A 22,462-nucleotide genomic window follows, 5' to 3' on the forward strand; every position below is an offset into this window, starting at 1 on the left:
TAAATCATAAATATCCGTCTCTTCAGTGCTTTGTTCGTCTATCATGTCACGTACATCCCGGAAACTATACAACGAAGTTCGCGGCGTTTCATGCAGAGCTCAGTTGTGCCAGACAACCAACATTAAAAACCACGCACCCCTCCGCCAAAGTACGACAATGGTTGAACGCGAAGCTTACCCGTGACGGATTCTTTGATTGTCGTCTGAGTTTTCCAAACCGATTCGACCATATACTACAGCCAACACTGAAAAAGGAATTACCAATCACGCCCCATGGAATTCGCGTTCTGCCAGTGCAGAAGGATGGAGGCGTCCCATACGACATGATCATGGTTCGAGGTCTTCACAGTATATGGAAAACAAGAATGGCTGTGAATCATGCTGATGTGAAGGCGCGACCTGTGCGCGAAAACTTCATTGAATGTGTTATGTATTTACGGGATGTGTGTCGCACTGAGGCAGAACCGCCCGAGTGGCTGCCAGTTCTCGATGAGTCAGTTGATTTGAAAAAATTGTGATGTAAACGCGTCGGCGGTAAATCACTGACGCGTTATTGTAGTGTCGGTGCTGAATACGTGTTTTATGTTTAAGCAGGCAATACACAGAAAAAAAAAGAAATGGAGCAATCGGATAGACTCCGGCTCCATACCGCGAAGGACCCAGGTTCCATTCCGGCCACGGGAAGCGTTTTTAAATGCGGAGCATTTCTTAGGCTCGCCTTGTCCTGCGTCGTTGATGGCGGCGCCGTCCACACGCTCACTGCGCATGCGCAACTCTCCTCCTTACACCCACAGCTCCGCGATACTACAATATAAAAAAAAGAAATAGTTAGCGGCGCCCGGTTTCGATCCCACGACTCTCTGGCCGCAACGGGAGGTACGCGGTGCTCTTCCCACTACGCTACAAATCCGGGACAGGAGCACGTGCTACGAACGCGCCTTATGTCCTTCACTCATTCAAACTACGTCAAGAAGCTACTGATACAACGAAGGCACGCGAAGCTGAACGTCAACGGAAACGACGAACTGAAAACTTTAGAGGGGGATGCTGAATTTCCCGTGGGAAAGCTGTGGCGGGAAGCGCCACGCGCCCTGCAGCACAACCAGCCCCGTCCGCAGCGCCTCTGATGCTGATTGTGGCAGGATGCCCCTAGGGATTGGTCAACCAAAGAATCCATCACGAGATAGGTTCGCGTTCAACCACCGTCGTCATCTTCCCGTAGGGGAACCGCCGAAGAAGAAGAAGAATGAGAAGACAAAGCTGCGAAGAGGAGGGCGTGTACATTGCTCTCAGCCGGTGCACCAATGTCAACAACCTTTACCTCACCAAAGCTGACGGAGACTACCGATTCCACCACAGAGACACCATCGACAAGAACATGATGGACGAGTTTCGGCGCCTCGAGAACCACCGCCTACTCACCGTAACACAACAGCACTTGCGTGCATTTGCCACCGGTGTGGACCCGGACGCGGAATTCCCTCTGGCGCTAGTAAAAACCAGATCACTAAACATAACGGCAACACAATGAAACCACACGGAACCGCCACGATGCTTCGCATCCTCATCAGGGTTCCCCACGGGAAGATGGTGTAACTTTTTAAGTGCGAATGCACTTTATAAGCGACCCTGAATTCCGTTGACCGCCGTCCGTCCACATAGCAACAGCTGCGGGTGCGCGCGCTCCTCGTCTTCCTTGGCAACGGGGGGAGATGGCACATACCCACGTGGGAGACTGGCCAGGAATCTCCTCGTCTTCCTTGGCAACGGGGGGAGATGGGCGCGCGCTGCCTGGCCGCTGACATGGCACATACCCACGTGGGGGATTGGCCAGGAATCGGGCGTGAGAAGGGCTAATGCACCCGCTTAAAGGAGTACTGACACGAAATTTCAAAGCTGAGATCCGCTCTAGCAATCAAGTACAACGACAACACAAATAGGTGTCTGTGAATAAATGCATCTTTCTTTCTTTGTAGTTGTGTGTGTGTGTGTGTGTGATCTCTCTTTCGCGAACATTACCGAACCGCGCAAATTCAACTCCTGCATTCGCACTTTCACATTCTTCCCCTCGGGGAAATGCGGGGAAATTTTTTGTTTCCCTTCACCCAGCGTTTTCTCGTTAGACCCAATCTGTGAGAACACTGAAGCTTCGCTTTAATAAAAGGAACTTCAGGTACTTCTGGAAGAGATTTTCAGCGTCTGGTTAGCGTGGAAAACGCAAAACATGCATGATAACGGGAATGATCTGGATGCCCTAACACACATTTAACTTTCTGGTGGTCACGTACCGACACTGTGAACCCGCCAAACAGACGGAAAGAGGTTGATCTGCTGTCGCCTTTTAAAGCTTAGTTTGATATTTCCCATCCAACCAGTGAACTTTAAAGGGACAGACAATCGATTTTTGTGGACTGCATGTCCTCTAGCTCATATGAAAGCCAGCGTTCTATATACTGCGGTTGCCGCGAGGAATTTCTAAATGAACTGGCGATAATAATTTCGATTTTGCTCTGAAATTTTTGAAGTCTGAAAGGTGGCGACGCGTAGCGTCCAAACGTGACACTCCGTTACGTGTCCAAACAATTCAGCCGATTCCAACACGCGATTCGAGTACGTCATGAAGAAACAGGAAAGGTTGCACATTATGGCCGTTTTAACCCGGTACAAGTTTTTAAATACAACTTTTAATCTCACGTGCAGTTACAAGTGTGTTGCCGCACAAATCACTGTCATGGTTGCCAGCATTTCTTTTGGCAGAACACGCATGGCTGGTAGATCTAAAAATTCAGATTTAAAACTTCTAGGGCGCTATTAGCAAAGCCGTTTAGCTTGAGATGCCCCTCCATTTCGGATAAAGAAAATATACCCGACAAACATCGGTTGCCTGTCCCTTTAAGAGCACTTCATACCTAGTGTCGGGCAAGTCTGCTTGCTTTCGGAGGACTGCCCCGAAGCTGTCTGCACGTACACCACAGTAAGTACACCCGTACACAACGCCTTGGCCACCACCACGGCTTCCGGCTTCCCACCGGCGGTTGCCTCCGACAAAGACACTGCACTGCGTTGGCGTAACAAGGTGTCGCTACTCCCGGCAAAAACAATCGCACGGTACCACTAAATTGACGAAGCCGCGTAAAGTTGGTATTTGCGGGCTCCGAATCCGAGCAACGGGCCCGCGGTCACAACAGGCGACCACGTGGTATAGTTTCCAGGGGTAAATTCCTGTTGTGATATATCTTCTTCTGAAGAAGAAACAAGCTCGAAAACATTGCGATGCACGGAAAAGAAACCGTGCACACGCCACGCACTCGGATGGGAAAGGCAGGCACCGCTCCTCCGTCTCCCTCCTTTTATTGTTAGGTGCGGAGCACCTTAGAACCGTACAATATTCGTCCGCGTCCGTGCGCATAGCATTTACAATCGCAAAAAATCACACAGGCACCGGCAGGACTCAAGCCTGTGTCTGCAGTAGACCAGACAGTGTTAGTCATCTTACCCGTTGGGCTACGACCGTGAGTTAGCACCCGAGAGTCAAACGGCTTACTCCCTCACCAGTAACGGTGCGGAGTACCTTAGGACCTCCCAATGTCCGTCCGCGTCCATCCGTGGGCACACCCCATCAAGCGAAAATGAAGCGCAATTGGGTTTGAGCCGTGAGTTGGTTTTATTTAGGGAATAATCAAGGTGCAACTTACGGCTCAAATCGAATGACGGTCGGGGCGCAAATCGGATGTCACTCGGGGCGCAACATGGATGTCATTTCGAGTCCCCGTACTCCGCACCCTCGCCATCATCCACGGAGTGGAGATGCTGCCACAGTAACGTCAGTGGTGCACTATAGGTTCGTAATGCAGGCGATAAAATGCGAAATGCAAGCATGGATGGAAGAAACTGAAATCCTTGAATAACTGCAGAATGGATTTACCATTATGAATTACGTTCTTGGTCATTAAAGGGACATATGACAACGTAAACTGAAAACTGCTATGGAGAATGCTTAAAGGAGCCATGAAGAGAAAACAAAAGTTTGTTTTATTCGAAAGATTAAGTGTTTCATAGTACCCTAAGCGCTTTCCCGGAAGCAAATAATGCTTTATTTACTGAGAAATAAGGCAATTTAAGCCAAAATTTTAAATCTCCCGCTAAATTGCACATTTCGTGACGTGAACAATGGCGTCATACGAGCCGGTCCATGAAACAGATACTTAGTATGTCGACTCCATATAGCACCCGCACGCGGGAATCAAACAGGAACCGGAACTCGTGCCGAAACCGAGACGGCGGCCATTTTAAAAATACTAGTAAAACCTAGTGCACCCGCAATCGCCTGATCCGGAGAACAATTCTCTCGCCGAGAAGCTCGGGCTTGCATTTAACAACCTCACACCACTTGAACGCTCAATGCTTCGAAGTGCACGAGCGGCAGGAGTTGTGGGATACGCGGATGGACCGGAAAGCGACCATTCCGCGATAGCCACAACAGACGAACGCCCAGCCACCGGCACCGCTGCCTCGTCAGTCCCGTCGCGACGGACGAATACAGACTGGTACGTATGTGCCGTATTTTAATTACGGTTAATAACAGTTCAATTTCAGTGGCAGTATCGCTTATGCCAGTTGGCCAGTGTCGTGTATGGAAAGCCGTTCGCGCGAGCTCTCTGCTCCGACCCGAAAGATACGAGCGTCAATGCGCGGTGTGTACGGCATTTTTCCCCCCAATGTCAGAGCGCTTTTACGGCGACTTGACGAAGTCAGCAACGAGCGCCAGCATGTCCCAGGAGTGAGCTAACGTTAGGGTCCCTGCCGTAATCACTTCCTCGGAAATGAAGCGGCACACTCGTACTTCCATTAGCTCTCTTTCTCCTCCGTTTGCAAAGTTCACAAAACGTAGCCACTGGCTTCGCCGAGGTTCGTCGTTGGGCAGCACATGAAAGGAGATCTCCTCACCGGCGGGGATGTCGCACTCCCTCGACGATTTGCCCGTACTGCATGGGAATTTCAAAACGCAGCAACGAAATTTCATTGTCAAGTACTCGAACAAACTGAAGTTTTTACTGGTTGTAAACTGTAAACGAGCTCGTAACGACAGCAGCAAGCCAACACGACCTCCATACCGAAACCTGTGCGACAAGTGGCACTATCTCGTTGCTGCTCTCTGTTCCTTACTCTCCTCGTTTCTATTTTTACCTGTGCTGGTTGGCGATATGACGGCCAACCTCCTGTGAAGGGATTACGATACCAAGCAAGGTCGCGGCTGTGCGTGCTTAGACGGTTCGTTGGCCCCGAAGAGCCTCGAACCCGAAAATTCGTCTGCGCGACGGTGGCGACGGCGAGATGTCGAGTTCGGCTGGCGGTAGTTTCGTACGCATTGGCATACACGCTTGCCACGCTTGCGTGTTTATTCGGAACTTCAACCGCTTACTCCACCGTTCTTAGTGTCATAAAAGGAATGTGCACTATGTTTAACGGGCATATAGTTCACTATGCAAACTGGTAAGCCCTGCCTAACTAGCGTTTGCTTTTGCCGGCCTCCGCCAATCGCAGAGCATTCTCGTGTGACATCATAGGTTCTGTTGCGGGAAATGAGCTGGTGGGTCGCATGGTCCTTCCCTTTTTTCCTAATTATGTAGCTTATTTGAGCGAAATTTGTGTTAAAAGTGGTGTCAGTATGGTTCTAACGAGGCAATCTTTCGAATGAACCAAACTTGCGTTTTCTCTTCATGGCTCCTTTAAACTCGAACGATTAGATGACGAAATAATACAGTTCCTTATAGCGATCTATAAAGATAATAGAGTGCGCCTTATATGGGAAGGGCAGAAATGCGCACAGCAGGTCAACACCCATCGGGGACTGAAACAGGGATGCCCTTTGTTTACATGGCAGGGTTAGAAAAGAAACTGGAAGGTCAAGTAGGATTCAGCCTAACGCATATGTTGCAAAGCGAAGTGGTACAACGGCGTATTCCGGGAATGTTATACTCAGACGACATTGTTCTTTTAGCTGATAAGCAGACCGATATGCAACAGCTCATAAATATTAGCAGTCAGGAAGCAACCGACCTCGGGTTAAATTTTAGCGTAGAAAAATCGGGAATTATGGTTTTCAGTGACACTAGCGCTGACGCAGTGTCAACCCAGAATGGCCAATTACCCTGAGCCAAGGAATATAAATATTTGGGAGTGTGGATAAAGGGGTAACTACTTAAGAACTCACGAGGAGCAATTTAAGGGTAAGGGAACGCGAAACGTAGCTATAATGAAGCATACAGCTCTGTGGGGGTATAACAAAATATGAAGTAGTGAGAGGAATGTGGAAAGGAGTAATGGTTCCGGGTCTCACATTTGCGAATGCTGTACTCCGCTTAAAATCAGACGCTCTAGCAGGTTTTGAAGTGAACCAGGGAACGGTAGGCCGTTTGGCCTTGGGAGCGCATGGAAAAACAACTAACGAAGCAGTGCACGGAGATATGGGCTGGGCGTCGTTTGAAGTTCGAGAAGCGCGGAGTAAAATATGTTTTGAGAGAGGAATGTATCAACGTAGATGGACAGCTAGTGTTCTAAGGTACCTATACATGAAAAGGGTGGGCACGCAGTGGCTAGCCAGACTAGAAGGCTAACGATGAAATACGGTAGAACAGTAGAGAATCCAAGACAACCAAGGCAACCAAAAAAGAGGCAAGGCCGATATAAACGAATAAATGGAGAGAAACCATTGAAGGTAAAACTTCGTTAGAGATGTACATGGCTGAGAAATTAGACATCAGAAAAGAAAATTTCTACGATAATTCAAAATGCAGTGCTTTGCTTTTTCAGGCTAGAGCAGGTTGCTTGCGAAATAAGAGCTTTGTGTGGAAGTCTACACAAAATGATGGGGTATGCGTGGTCTGCGGAAAAGAAACAAAAACTACGGGGCACAGTGTTAGAATGCGAGGGTATCCACCCAAATATAGAGGGAAATACAGTAAAAGAATTCGAACTCGAAGGGCACCACAGCATGGTTCGAATCAAGATGAGTTCGAATTATCCGGCGGCCGCTAGAATGAATGGACTTCGCGCCACACTGCGCGGGTAGAACACAAAGAAGCCCCCGCTGGGCTCGTTGTCACGAATTATGCGCTACTACACGCTTTTTGCGCCCGCCACGTCATAGCAAACCCAGACCAGTGCCCGCGCCACAACGAGAACCTGCAACGCCATTCGCCGAAGCACTAAGGCCGGCGGCGCGGAGCCCGCGGAAGCCAAACAAGCTGTCGCAGCAGCGTTGGGCGAGCGCCCCGCTGTTGTTTGTCTGTTTCGTTCTTTTGCATCTCAAGTAAATTTGATTTGGTTTGGGTTTGCAACAAATCGTAATCACTCTGGGCCGACTTCTTCGGCGAGGAGTGATGGAAACCACGGGATTGCAGCTCGGATTAACCGTTCTGGATACCGACGCCTTCGATTTATTGGGGGTTTTCCCCCATTGAAATGTACAGGCCTGCGAGGGATCAGGTCGTCAGTTCGAATTAACCGAGTTCGAATTAACGAGCTTTTACTGTATTCGGCTTCCAGAAGCCCTGTAATTTAAGGGGAGCAAAGAGGGAGTGAACTTCAAGGCTGTCGAGGCGACGAAAAGAAGATTAGAATGCTCGTGGACGAGAAGCAGAGAGGGGCATATTGCCTAGGACAGCTACCAGCTGTAACAGAGAAAAAGCGCTAGTATTAAAAGAAGGGTGTGAAACATGTAAAAACATGAAGGGTGTAAAAAGAAGGGTGTAAAAGGGTGTAAAATTTCTTAGTTTTTTTTGTAAGATAACGCGTCATCACCCCTCTACAAAGGGTATACCACTATCGATCATCATCATCATCATCGTGACGCAGTAGTCGCACGTGCGCTCACCCTTCGAAAGACGCTCCTCTCCATTTGTTTTCTGCTGACCAGCGGCCTGTCTAGATCGGCGGCGTCCGCGAACCCGGCCGCGGCCGACGCTGCTGCGTTCGGGACGCCGCCCCCGCAAATCCCAGGTGACGGCTGGCAAATTCTCTGGCTTCACTCTTTGTAGAGTCACGTGTGTAAGTTCAAGTGATGTCGCATGGGCAATTGTTGTGGGCGTCGTTTACAGCTTTGCTTTCCAATCACCTTCACAGCGTGAATTGGAGACAATTTTTGTCGTGTGCTAATTCCCGCGTAGAATTTTGCATTATCCATCGTTCTTGTTTTGTAGAATGTTCGTGAAATTTGTGCCACACTGGCTTGTCAAGGGTAGTGATCAATATTTGAGGTATGAAGTTTAACTGGCGTGGTTGAGGTATGAGTGCTCCTCCAGATTATGTGAGCATACAAAACCGGTTTACATCGTAGTGTATAGCCGTAGCATGACCATCTGAGGAAACACTGCTTACGGAGATACTGTAAGTAAATTTCAGGGCGCCGGAATTACAATCAGTTCCACGCATATGCCGGTTTCGCGACGCGGGCCTGTGACACACGCGCCTGGCACTTATACGAACCGAATGTACCGCACTAAGATCGCGTCCGAAACATTAACTCTCGTAAATACACCACATTTGCAAACGGACCGACTGCTCCACAGAAATACGTATTACCAACGCAGACAAACGGTAAATATCAGTCGTGAACGTGCCGCGAAAGCAGCAGCGACCGTGGTGAGCGGGCCGGAGCCTCCCGCAACTACTTTAGAAACGGGCCGCTAGGGGGATTTCAGTGGCGCCCCTACAGGCACAGCTCGAGGCGTATAGTTCGCTGCGAGTCCTTAAAGGAGCCATGAAGACAAATTACAAGCTGGGTTTATTAGAAAGACTGCTTAGTCCCGATAACAATGATACCAATAATCATCGCAATTTTCGAACAAATAACGGAGATATTAAAGAAAACGTGTGAAGCAGTCGCGACCCCCTAGCCAATTTCCCGCAACTTTTCTATGACGTCACGGTACCTTGTTTGTGTGATTGGCGGCCGCCTAACTGACCTGTCGCGACGACACATGACTGGACGTCTGTAATGGGGCCTCTAGTTCCATTTGACCGCATCACTTGAATGCTGACGTGCAGTTAACGCACCGAAAATTACGTTTTATTGTTGGCCCGTATGACGTCATTCTTGCTCATAACACGTCACTGTGGCGCAAAATTTGAAAGTTCTAAATACTTCTTGCTTTTTTTTCGTTAAAAAACATCTTTTGTGGCTGTAATGAAGCTGAGTGAGATACTGAATCCTAGTTCTTTGAAATTAAACGAAGTTGTATCTTCTGTTCATGGCTCCTTTAAACACGGTGATTTCCCACTCTACAGTTGATGCTTTCCTAGTTGATGTAAGAACCGTTGTGGCCGTTCTAGGTAGTGAGCCCAGCAGGAGCTGCCAAGAGCCCAGGGTACGTAGCCCTGGTTGCCGTTGGGAAATGCTGCGGGTGCGTGGCACAAGCTTTGCAGCTAGGCAGCCCAGTTGGTTCTCCTTCGGTGCTGGTTCTGTTCCAAGTGGTTCTGTCAGGAACCATCGCTAGTTCGTGGCTGCCGAGTATCGGGCTGGGAGTGTGGCCTAGAGCTTGTACTCTGGCGTAGCCATCGCTCGCTCCTTTTGTTCTGAACGCTTGCCTCCTTCCACGTTTTTCTTTCTCCTCTTGCTTCAAATCTTCGCACACTTCATACTTCTTAGTTGGGATCCCGTTCTTTCTGGGGAGAGGGGTGCTCATAACAGGCAGTGTGCAATTAATGATGATAAATCGCACACGTCGGCTCTTAAAGGAGCCATGAAGAGAAAACACAAGTTTGGTTCATTCGAAAGATTGCCTCATTAGAACCATAACGACACCACTTATAACGCAAACTTCGCTCAAATAAGCTACATAATTAGGAAAAAAAGGAAATGACCATGCGACCCACCAGCTCCTTTTCCGCAACAGAACCTATGATGTCACTCGAGAATGCTCTGCGATTGGCGGAGGCCGGCAAAAGCAAACGCATGTTAGGCAGGGCTCACAGTTTGCATAGCGAGCTAAATGCCCGTGAAACATACTGCACATTCTTTTTATGACGAAGAACGGTGGAGTAAACGGTTGAAGTTCCGAACACGCAAGCGTGTATGCCAATGCGTACGAAACTACCGCCAGTCGAACTCGACATCTAGCCGTCGCCACCGTCGCGCAGACGAATTGTCGGGTTCAAGGCTCTTCGGGGCCAACGAACCGTCCCAGCACGCACAGCCGCTACCTTGCTTGGTATCGTAATCCCTTCACAGGAGGTTGGCCGTCATATCGCCAACCAGCAAATGTGAAAATAGAAACAAGGGGAGTAAGGAACACAGAGCAGCAACGAGATAGTGCCACTCGTCGCACAGGTTTCGGTATGGAGGTCGTGTTGGCTTGCTGCTGTCGTTACGAGCTCGTTTACAGTTTACAACCACTGAAAACTTCAGTTTGTTCGAGTACTTTACAATGAAATTTCGTTGCTGTTTTGAAATGCCCATGTAGTACGGGCAAATCGTCGAGGGAGTGCGACATCCCCGCCGGTGAGATCTCCTTTCATGTGCTGCCCAACGACGAACCTCGGCGAAGCAAGTGGCTACGTTTTGTGAATTTTGCAAACGGAGGAGAAAGAGAGCTAAAGGAAGTACGAGTGTGCTCGCTTCATTCCCGAGGAAGTGATTACGGCAGGGACCCGGACATGCTGGCGCTCATCGCCGACTTCGTCAAATCGCCATCAAAGCGCTCTGACCTTGGGGAAAAAAATTGCCGTACACACCGCGCATTGACGCTCGAATCTTTCTGGTCGGAGCAGAGAGCTCGAGCGAACGGCTTTCCATACACGACACCGGCAAACTGGCATAAGCGATACTGCTACTGAAATTGAAAATACGGCACATACGTACCAGTCTGCATTCGTCCGTCGCGACGGGGCTGACGAGGCAGCGGTGCCGACGGCTGGGCGTTCGTCTGTTGTGGCTATCGCGGAATGGTCGCTTTCCCGTCCACCGCGTATCCCACAACTCTTGCCCCTCGTGCACTTCGAAGCATTGAGCGTTCAAGTGGTGTGAGCATGGAGGAAAAAAAAGCTTAGGAGAGGCCCCCAGCTATCCCCGCGCATTGGCAAAAGTGTGGAGGAAGTCACGTGCTTTCGGCGGCCATTGGAAGTCGCGTTAGCAACGGCGTCCTAGCAACAGCCCGCCCGCCGTTCGCCAGTCATGGAGGAAAGGCAGCGCCTGCCTTGTCGTCCGATTGCGAAGATTGCTGCTTCGCTTTGCTGCGCTGTGGTCTTGCGGAACTCGAAAGGATGCTGCGAGTTGCGACAGCTGCGCCGATGTGAATATGTCATTTAATTTCTACTTGCAAGTGCACCTTGTACCGCGTCAAGCTTTTGCTCCGGTCGCGATCACGACGCGCCTATTGAAGTGCACATATCGTGAACGCGCCGTCCCGTCGTACGCGCGGACACCCGTCAGGTAGATTTTCGGGAGTGTGCAGTACGTAGGCGACTTGCAACCGAACGATTCGCAACTAATTTTTTTTTGGTTATCGCCGCTGCAATATATACAGTTTGCTAGGCCGGCAATGCGCGGCAGTGCCTTTGCAACTGTTACAAGGTAGATTCCCAGTTGATATGATTCCATCGTCCTATTACCTTAGTAGGTGTCCGTCTGTTGACTGGAAGAGTGCTGGATCTGGAATCTGGATCTTTTTGTGGTCTCGCTCTGGATTTCGCTTTTCAACGCTTCATACTGCGAGGTTAGTGCATGAACGTTTTCAACTGATATCACCTTGAATTTATTGACACTGAGACAAGTTGAAACTTGGCGAAAAAAAGTTTATTGACGCCACCCACCCTCTCATTTTTTTTTACTCAATAAAACGTTTTGCCTCCTCCTCCTCCTCCTTCGCAAAAAATTCTATCGAAGGCACGCGAACAACGGTAAAAACATTCCACAATTTTTTAGCGTGAAATCTGCATGAAGTACTGCTTACCTATATATATAGAACGGCCGTTTAATTGACTGGTCATCTCTGGGATTGCCAGTGAAACTGCAACGCAAACTTGGGCACTTTCCAGTCCGGTAGCCGCACGGCGTTCGCCCACTGTTTGCGGCGTTCTCCATCGCTTGGGAACCTATAAACGGCGGCGATTGCAAACAAAGGATGAATGCACACCAATGTACAGCAATACTTGTCAGCGGAATGATGCACTAACCGGTGGAAAGTGACGCCCAATTCCTTGGGTACCGATCGCGACTTGCAGCCTGGCACCGAGAATTGTGGCATTGTTAGAGCGAGCCGCTTCGCAAACCTGCTGCGGCCACACTGAAGACGTGTAACAGTGTAACCGCGCGTTTAGGTTCACGGTCACGCGCTGCAAAACGGCCTTCTACCTGCCTATCAGCTGATTTCCGCCGGCTCGGCGCTGGCAGATGCAGACGACAAGAGAGGCGATACAGGACGGAGGAGGCGGAGAAGGTGCACCGAGAGAGAGAGAGACAAAAAGAGTCCACCAATGGCATGGAGGGCCAATGGTCCGCCATTCGACTTACAGAAATGGCGTTTCCGGCTGCGCTGGGTGTGACGTCAGGGCCTCTCCTAAGCTTTTCTTTCCTCCATGGGTGTGAGGTTGTTAAATGCAAGCCCGAACTCCTCGGCGAGAGTTTTGTTCTCCGGATCAGGCGATTCCATGACTAGGGTGCGGGTGCACTAGGTTTTACTAGTATTTTTAAAATGGCCGCCGTCTCGGTCGACTCCCGCGTGTGGGTGCTATATGGAGTCGACATACTATCTGTTTCATGGACCGGCTCGTATGACGCCATTGTTCACGTGACGAAATGTGCAATTTTAGCGGGAGATTTAAAATTTTGGCTTAAATTGCCTTATTTATCAGTGAATAAAGCATCATTTGCTTCCGGGAAAGCGCTTGGGGTACTATGAAACACCTAATCTTTCGAATAAAACAAACTTTTGTTTTCTCTTCATGGCTCCTTTTGAGAAATAAGGCAATTTAAGCCAAAATTTTAAATCTCCCGCTAAAATTGCACATTTGGTGACGTGAGCAATGGTGTCACACGGGCCGGTCCATGAAACAGATACTTAGTATGTCGACTCCATATAGCACCCACACGCGGGAGTCGACCGAGACGGCGGCCATTTTAAAAATGCTAGTAAAACCTAGTGCACCCGCAGCCCTAGTCATGGAATCGCCTGATCCGGAGAACAAAACTCTCGCCGAGGAGCTCGGGCTTGCATTTAACAACCTCACACCACTTGAACGCTCAACGCTTCTAAGTGCACGAGCGGCAAGAGTTGTGGGATACGCGGTGGACGGAAAAGCGACCATTCCGCGATAGCCACAACAGACGAACGCCCTGCCGTCGGCACCGCTGCCTCGTCAGCGCCGTCGCCACGGACGAATACAGACTGGTACGTATGTGCCGTATTTTTATTACGGTTAATAATAGTTCAACTTCAGTAGCAGTATCGCTTATGCAAGTTGGCCGGTGTCGTGTATGGAAAGCCGTTCGCGCGAGCTCTCTGCTTCGACCAGAAAGATACGAGCGTCAATGCGCGGTGTTTACGGCATTTTTCCTCCAAGGTCAGAGCGCCTCGAACCCGAAAATTCGTCTGCGCGACGGCGAGATGTCGAGCTCGGCCAGGCGGTTGTTTCGTACGCATTGGCGCACACGCTTGCGTGTTCGTTCGGAACTTCAACCGTTTACTCCACCGTTCTTTGTCATAAAAAGAATGTGCAGTATGTTTCACGGGCATTTAGCTCGCTATGCAAACTGTAAGCCCTGCCTAACATGCGTTTGCTTTTGCCGGCCTCCGCCAATCGCAGAGCTTAGCCCATGTGACGGCATAGGTTCTGTTGCGGGAAATGAGCTGGTGGGTCGCATGACCATTCCCGTTTTTCCCAATTATGTAGCTTATTTGAGCGAAGTTTGCGTTATAAGTGGTGTCGTTATGGTTCTAACGAGGCAATCTTTCGAATGAACCAAACTTGTGTTTTCTCTTCATGGCTCCTTTAAAGAGGCACTGCACTGGTTTTTTGGGGGAGTCGATGGAATCAAACTGCAACAGATATTTATTAAACTAATCTGTAACGTAGTAGCCCAACCTTGACGAAAGCAATTTTTACGAGCAAAACACATCAGAAAGCTACAAAACAATGTGCTTGATCCCGCTTTCATAGAAATCGGTAAAACAGGAAGTGAAATGTGCCTTCATAGGATCCGTACGTTGAATGTTTATTCTGCATCGATTTGAACTTGCACATCGCTATTTATATTTCGTCGGTATGACACCGTCAGACGCCACATTAGACACTGGATTGCACGTGCCGGAGCACTGCGTAAACCCGAATGAAACCACACGCGAACGAAACCGAACGGGTTGCCAGCGAACCGTTCGGTGAACTCAAACTCAGGTCCCCTCCAGCGAAAGAGCATGATTTGCGGGGCTGTCTTGTGGGTGTGCTTGGCGAGCGACGGCCTGCTGGTGCGTCACTCTGGCAAATGTGCGACCACCGCGTTCCTGCTCCGTAGTGTGTACGGCAGACGGTTGCGTTGCGACGATCTCAGCTGGCGCCAACTGTCGGCGCTCATTAGCATCGTGATGCACACTTCGCTTCACCTCTCGTAGACGGCAGCACCATCTAAATAACGATATATGGCACGTTCATACAGCTGTCTGTGCTTCAGCTCATAGCGCAGCGGATAAAGCATCTGCACCTCCCGTTGCGGCGTCGTAGATCCAGGCTCGAATCCTGACGCAGTCCCATCGATGGAACTTTTCTGTCGATGTCATTTCCGTGACGGAAATGACGTCAGTCAGATATTGGTGGATCCGGGTTAAAACACTTTGCTGTTAAAACAGCTTTCTTGTGTTTGCGTGTATACTGCGGCGGATATTTGCTATGCCAGAGTGTAAAGCAATAACACACCCGGCACGACGCTCACCCATTCTTGGAGGAAGGATACAGTGAGCGCAAGAGCATAACGATGTGCGAGCGCTCGACGTTTCGTTTCTGGCGCAAGCTTAATCAGTTTCATTTGCTTTCTTGGCTGCTGTACCCAGAACGGTTCCTTGTGCCCTCTTCTGATTGTTTCGAGCGTAGCATTTCCACTGCTTCCGTTACGACGAAAAGCACAGGCGCAGCCCCTAGTTGTGGCAGCAACAACTCTTGCCACTTGTTTCATTTCATTGCTACACATCGTTATGATAATAGGAAAATGTAGTTAGATGCGCTTGGCCTTTTGAGTAGACTGTGTTGTCATAGTGTCCTCTGTGCACTACCATTTACCATGTTACCGGAAATATAAGAGTTTCCATTTACCGCTGAAAAGAAAAGGACATGTTTTAGTACTCCATTTACGGTTTCCATAATCTGGCTAACCAGCTGCCATAACGCAAGTAGCGACATCTGGCAAATTAAAATTCGCTTACGCTTGAATCTTAAACTTTTTATATGGAACTCTCACAATACAATACCGTTCGTTTAAAATACTCGCAGGCATCTCCAATACTTTTAAAAAAGAAAACATTGCGTTGATGCCGCTATCAAGTGAGAACAGTTGGCACCAAATAACTACAGCGATCCTGACGACGTTCCGAACCGCCTACCACTGCCGAGACAGCCTTTCTCATTTGAATGGCGTTGGCAAGCTTGAAGATAGCTTGGTGAACTCCATGACGAGAAGATAAAGCAAGCGAAGCTCACGGACTTTCTTTGTGCTGAATAAAGTGCGATGGTCGTCGCGCTGTGTTTCATATTTTCCGTGCTTTGAAGAACAGTTCGGGAAACTACCACTTGTCGCCGTCTCCCAAAGCTCTCAGTGACGTGCGGAGGTTTCAGACAAGCTCCACATACACATAATTTATATTTCGAATTATCGATATATCGAACTTTTTCGCGATCCCCTTGGAGTTCGATATATCCGGGATCGACTGTACATATATGCGTTGTAGTAAAACTGCACTCCAAAGGAGAAGAAAACTTTTAATAGTAAACTCGAGTTGGTTGGTGGGCGGGGTCCTTAAGGGTAAGAGTAATTTTTTTCAATTACATCCCGACTGGGCGATCATTTGTTCTTTATGCCTGAAAGGGTTGGAAAACAAAGAGCTGCCTGTACATATTCATGTTTCGATTCTTGTTATACTGGAAACCAGCATGTATACTAATTATTGCATTCGTTAGCGAGTATATCGAGCGTTCAACACCATTATCATGTTAAACTGTTCGGGTTGAGAGTCAGTTTGTTATGATAACGATAGTTACGATAAAAATTCAGAGCAGAAAATCTGCCTTCGAGTATTCTGGAAAGCTCTGTGCCGTTTTATGGTGGTGTAGCACAAACCTTCTCATTGTATTTGCATGTGAATAAACAACGCACGCTCCGGATATGCACCTTCTTGCACGCAGCCATAACGAAAGTCAATTTGTGCCAGGTAGTGTATGCCATACAACCTGAAGAAAATATCTAGACAAACTTTGCAAGCCTTACAAACATCCCCAAACCTCCTAATAAAAAGTTTAGGATGGTGCAGAAAAATTCATGTCTCAGGCAAAGAAAAAAAAATACATCCATCTGATCCAAGTCAACGACGACAAAAGAAATAGAAGACAGATTTTCTGCTGTGCAATGCACGTTTAGGGCCCCTGCTTGGTGCGTCGCCTTGAACTGTTGTCTTCATAACATTACCTCAAAAATACTTTAAGGAAACCTGCACATTTTGAATACTTACTCAGGAGCTCTGAGCACTGAACCTCGCAAATAAGCTAGAAATGACGATTTACACACGATCTTCTGACCGATGCTCTGAAGAAAGTTGTTCTCTACGTTTTCGTGTGTTGCAAACTTGTGGGGGATACAGCTTAAAATATTCAGATGTGTCAGAAGCTGGCAAAAATAACTGAATTGCTAGAAACGCGCTTCTTAATGCATTACGGCATCAAAGCAGTGATTTTTGGCACAGGCACTGCTGCCCATCACAAGCGGAGTGTAGCAGACGACAGCGACACGATTCCCTAAGCCGACGTCAGAGCAAGGGGGTGTCACTCAAACATCTCACTGCCAATAGAGCCCTAGAATGTTTGAAAGTGGAATATTCAAATCTACCAGCCTCAAGCATGCTGCCAAAACGATTGCTGGTAACCATGACACTGAGTTCTGCAGACGGATACTTTCAACTGAACATGAGATGAAGTTATAAAACACTGGCCCTCAGCTGAAACAATAAATGCAGCCTTTCCTATTCCTTACGCAGTTTTTGAATCCCGCAATGAGACCGATGGACCGCATCTGTACATGTGGAAGGAAGTGTCATGTTTAGCCACTACAAGGCGCCACCTTTCCGACTTTGGAAAGCTTAGTGCCAAATTAAAATTATTTCAACCACTTTGCTCACAAATTACTTCTGGTTACTGTACCATTTGAAATGCTGAATTTCAGATGAGCTACAGGACATGAACGGTTCTGCCCCTTTAAAGGGACAGATAACTGGTGTTTGTTTAGCATATTTCTTGATTGATTGTGGGGTTTAACGCGCCGACGCAACGCAGGCGATGAGGCGCGCCGTAGTGGAGGGCTCCGGATTAATTTTGACCACCTGGGGATCTTTATCGTGCGCCGAAATCTCATACACACGGGCGTTTTTGCTTTTCGCCTCCATCAGAAAAGCGGCCGCCGCGGCCGGGAATCGAACCCGCGACCTCGTGCTCAGCAGCGCAACGCCAGAGTCTTTCAATGTTTTACTGGTCACGAAACTTCGGCGCTCGTTTCATATAGGGACCGCGCGCGCCGCTACAGGCGCCACCGCCGCACGAAGGTCATCCAGCCGCCGCGCGTGCGGCGTATTGGCCAGCTCTTGGCGTGCAAACGCTTGCTGCTTTTGGTGTCTGCGCGCTGATTAAGTGTTTTTTTTTTTCGTAGTAGTCAGCGATGAATAGTCCAGTCATTGTGTATATCACCTGCCTTCAATGGGGTTTTAGTTTTCGAAGCAAAATACCGTATACTTCGGCCGCGAACGGCAACGGCTTCTGCGTGCTCTGGCACAAGCGCTGCGCCGTCGTGTTTAGGGATTTTTAAATCTATATTGCTTCTTTTCGTAAAGCAAAGCTGTAATTACCGCATATACGGTAGCTGTGTAGTCACGGAATGCTGCAGGCCTATCGATAATACAATAAAAAAACTGAAAGAAACCAAGTACGCGTCGTTCAGACTACGCTTAATGAATCCGTTGATTGCTCTGGAATGCACAGAACGCTAAAAGAGATGGCCCAATAGTATTGTCGTTTCGATGAGTTGTTACATACTTGAGAACATCTAAAAACGCTGCAGAAACGCGAAGGATCAAAACACGAAGAGATATATGTTGCACCATGTGTCTCTCTGCATCCACGCTTTGCAATACTTGAAAAAACAGGAAGCGAAAAAAGAATAAAACTGATTTTATCACACGCAACAAAAAATTTCAATGTTACGAAGGGAGACAAAAGAGCGTGGTCCAGCGTACAAAAATTTATTTTTTCGCGCTGCGATGTGCAGCACACGGAGAAAACAGAATATTTCAACGTAGCCAAGAACGAAGCAAAGCTTATCTGAACGCAGCGAGCTAGCGATCTTCTGCACTACAAAAGACTAGAATGAAACACAAACGTCGAAGAAGCAGTCCGCAGTGTGAGCCCTCATTCCCACAGCCGTTTTTCACCCCGTCACGTCACCGTCCCGTCACCGTCTTCCGTCATGGGCGCCGTTCTTCGATCGATTTCTCGCCGAAAACGGTGTGACGGTGACGGGAGGCCGAGCTCTACGTTTCCGCCACGTCAACGTGACGGGACCATGCCCCGCGCTAAACCAGCTAATCAGAAAACAAATTTTTACGGCTAAATTTCGCGAAAAGTGAGCCCAAACCACTTTCCTTACTTTTTAGATTAAAAACGCCCAAGTCTAGGCTAAACTGATCACTAGGCAGACGACCCTGTAATCTGACGGAAAGCTCCCGTGTAAATCCAGTCTGAACACTTCTCCGTTCCGTCAACGTCGCTTTTTGTTGACGTGACGGTGTCGTGACGGAGAAGGTGACGGCTGTGTGAATGAGGGCTGACGTGCACAGATGAACGTCGATAAAGTGAGTTGCGCGGCGTTTGCTATGCATGCATTACTCTCGGAACGTTATTAATTTCAGATCCATAGAAATGGGATCGAGAACATTGTCGAAGAAACAAAACATCAAGTTAGCGACAAGGTGGCACCCTTTCCATATCAAACAATATTGCCTGATGGGACGTACGACAAACAGAGCAAATGGGCGCTCCGGTTGAAACGCCAGATAAGAAACCGGAATCGGACACGCGCGGTTACAAAACAAAGATAACGAATCCTCAGGGATAATTCGCGAAAATATGAAAAGTAAAAGCACAAGGACGTCCCAAAGCTTTTTTACACGCCAGCCTGAGCGCACGGTAATACAAGTTTGCAAACAGGTAATGGAGCACCGCTACAATCTGAGTGATATGGCAAAAATCCGGATTTAAGTTAGCCTTGTACAATTCTAGGTCCACGATGCTCTCAAAATAGTACATTGCTTTTTCCATTCTCACACACAGTGCATTTCCACACACTGTCGCACATTTATAATCGAAGCTGAAATCTCCCTTTGCTTGCCTCGGAATGGCGCGCCTCCAATTCTCACGCAGCTGCCCGTCGCTCGGTCAACAGAACAAAGAAACATTTTCTGTGGTATCGTTGTACAAGGAACGACATCCCGGGACGCAACACGTGTTCGGCATCGTCGTTGCACTACTTAAGTCGCATCACAAGAGTGCGATATGCCCGTTACATTTTTTTTCCCGCACAAAACTAACACAACTCGCCGCCGCTCCGCCGTTCGAGCCAGCGCAACGCCGCCCGAGGAGTGACCTCAGTGAGAGGGTGGCGCCACCGCGCGGCGGCCAAACGCAGCATATGAAGCTCTCCCATTGAGTTACAGAGCAGTTTCGTGACCAGTAAAGCATTGAAAGACTCTGGCAACGCCTTAGCCACTGAGCCACCGCGGCGGGTTAGCATATTTCTTTATCCCATATAAGAGGGCATCATTTAAAATACCTTAGCCTGAAACGGTTTTGCTGATAGCCCCCTAGAACCTTTTAAATTGAAATTTTTTAAAATCTACCTGCCATCCGTCTCCTGCCAAAAAGAATGTTGGCAACCATGTCAGTGAGCTGTGCGGCAACATTGCTTTTACTGCACGCGAGATTATAAGAGGTGTTTAAAAACTTGCCCCCGGCAAAAACAATGAGCAACCTTTTTTTACTCCTTCATGCAGTTTTTGAATCACGCTTTGAAATCGGCGGAGTTGCTTAGACCCGTAGCTAGTATCAAATTTAAAGGGACAGACAATTGATTTTTGTCGAGTCTATATTCACTATACCAAATGAAAGGGCATCACTAAAAGCCCCTTGACGAGAAACGGTTTTGCTGATAATGCCGTAGAACTTTTTAAATCAAAATTTTAGATCTTCGAACTGTGTGTCCCTCCCAAAAATAACGCTAGCAACCATGACCGAGTAGCTCGGCAACATACTTTTGTCTGTATGCGAAATGAAAAACGATACTTGAAAACTTGTCCCCAGCTAAAAAAGTTTGAATCACAGGCTTTCCTGTTTCTTTATATTTTTTTAATGCAACCGTCTATTTTGCACGCCTGCGCGCCATCTGTTGGGATAGACAATAGGTAGAATCTGGCTTTACGTTGTGAAGGTGGGAAGTTCGATTCTCCCCGGGCGCGACATTTTTTTTTAAGCTTTCGTTGATGTATTTCGAAACTGAAATCAAGTATTTTGGCAGAACAAATGCCCCCCGACTCAGGCAGAATTGTCAAAGCTCCTTTGCTGGTTCTGTTTACTGAACGCTGCCATTGATTCCAGGCATGAAGGCTCAGTTAGCCACACTGAGAGCAACCCAGCGATGGCGGGCGGCGTGTCTTAAAAATTTTCAAAGTAATGTTTAGAAATACATATACAATTTAACCTTGTACAATTACTTGTGTTAAAAGGTTTTCAATACGTAAATAAACATTTCAGCAGTTACAGTAGGTGCTAGGTTTGCAGGTCACGTGACAAGGACACATATTGTAGTGTCAAGTTTCGACACTATGATCCGCCACCCTTCCGATTTCAGGAAGGTTGCTGCCAAATTAATATCATTTCCATCAATTTGTTTAGAAATTGCTTGTGGTTACGGGGCTATATTAAACGCTAGCTTTCTGATAAGCTAGAGAACATATACGCGAAAAAAATCGGTTTTCCGTCCCTTTAAACAGTACTGGGCGCCACCTTTCAGACTCCACAAGTTTCAGTGCAAAATTAAAATTATTTTCAATTGTTAAATTGGGAATTCTTTGTGGTAACCCCAGGTTATAAACCGCTTGGTTTCATATGAGCTAGAGGATGCACTCCACAAAAATCGGTTGTCTGGTCCCTTTAAGTGGCATCAATGAGGTTCCTTAAGAGGTAGGCAGGTTGACTAAGTGAGGAGTATGTGGGCAGGAATGGAACAACCAAAAGCAACACCATGGTGTTTTGCCATTGTAGATGAAAGGCTTGCACACGTCACAAGCTTTTGCAGATTAAGGCTTGCCTTCTTCAGGCGCTAAATGCAGAACCCTCTCCTAGCAACTGTGCACCAAGTACTCAGAATAGTTACCAGTCATGATCAAAGACGCATTAAAGAATACCAATTGTGAATATTTGTTCCTTTATTACAGCAAGATTGTTTTATCAACTGGTTTCTTCTGATAAGGGGCTGTTGCCAAACCCTGGTGTTGCCCATTGTGGCCTGGCCTTTTATGCAGCTCAGCCTTTGAGCAAACAGTAGCTAATACATGCGGCAAGCATAAAGTTTCTGCCGTGTGGTTAATGAGGTGGCTTGCTAGATCAAATTTCTCCCTCAAAGCACATTCCCACTACAGAGCTTCTCATCATCCCAGTGTGGCTTTCTGGGCCTTGCCAGGCCAGAAATGGTGCACTTGGAACGCCTTTCTCTTGTATAGACCATCTTGTGATGACATCGTGTTTGATCTTGAAGCTTGTGTTGCGTGATGGGCAGAATTGGGCTTGCACTAGAGTGCATCTGTATCTTGCGATGAGGGTCCTGCAAAGGCACGGAATAGGCGCGATGTAGATGCAATATACACAAATGCGATACAATGCAATATACAAAAAGGAAATTGAATATATGCAAATAAAAGGGAAGACATCCAGCCACCCCAGTTGCCAACTGAGTTTTTTTCCAAAGCATGATTTAGGAGAAATTGGATCCGATTTCTTTTACACCCTTTGACTAGCTAGTTCATGAGGGATTGCGGGTGCTGGGTTGCCCACGTAACTTCATGTAGAGTCAAACACGGATATATCGAGCACGCATATCATCCCTTAGGATATCCCATGCAAACGTATAGTGCCGTTTGTATCGGCCGTTTGTACGTGTGTATCGAGC

The 22,462-nt window shown here is 47.9% G+C and overlaps 1 protein-coding gene across 1 annotated transcript in view; it reads right to left on the reverse strand.

Moving 5' to 3' along the window:
- Positions 1–21,704: 21,704 nt before the first annotated feature.
- The window catches only part of LOC144142236 (uncharacterized), a 48,420-nt gene continuing 47,662 nt past the window's right edge, over positions 21,705–22,462 (reverse strand). The window contains exon 6 of the mRNA XM_077673599.1: positions 21,705–22,117. Coding sequence (XP_077529725.1) covers positions 22,086–22,117 — 32 coding nt within the window. The 3' untranslated portion in view covers positions 21,705–22,085. The remainder of the gene's footprint in view (positions 22,118–22,462) is intronic.

The sequence above is a fragment of the Haemaphysalis longicornis genome, unplaced genomic scaffold (assembly GCF_048455015.1).
Source record: "Haemaphysalis longicornis isolate Haplotype H1 unplaced genomic scaffold, Haemaphysalis longicornis Haplotype H1 scaffold_6, whole genome shotgun sequence".
NCBI lineage: Eukaryota > Metazoa > Arthropoda > Arachnida > Ixodida > Ixodidae > Haemaphysalis > Haemaphysalis longicornis.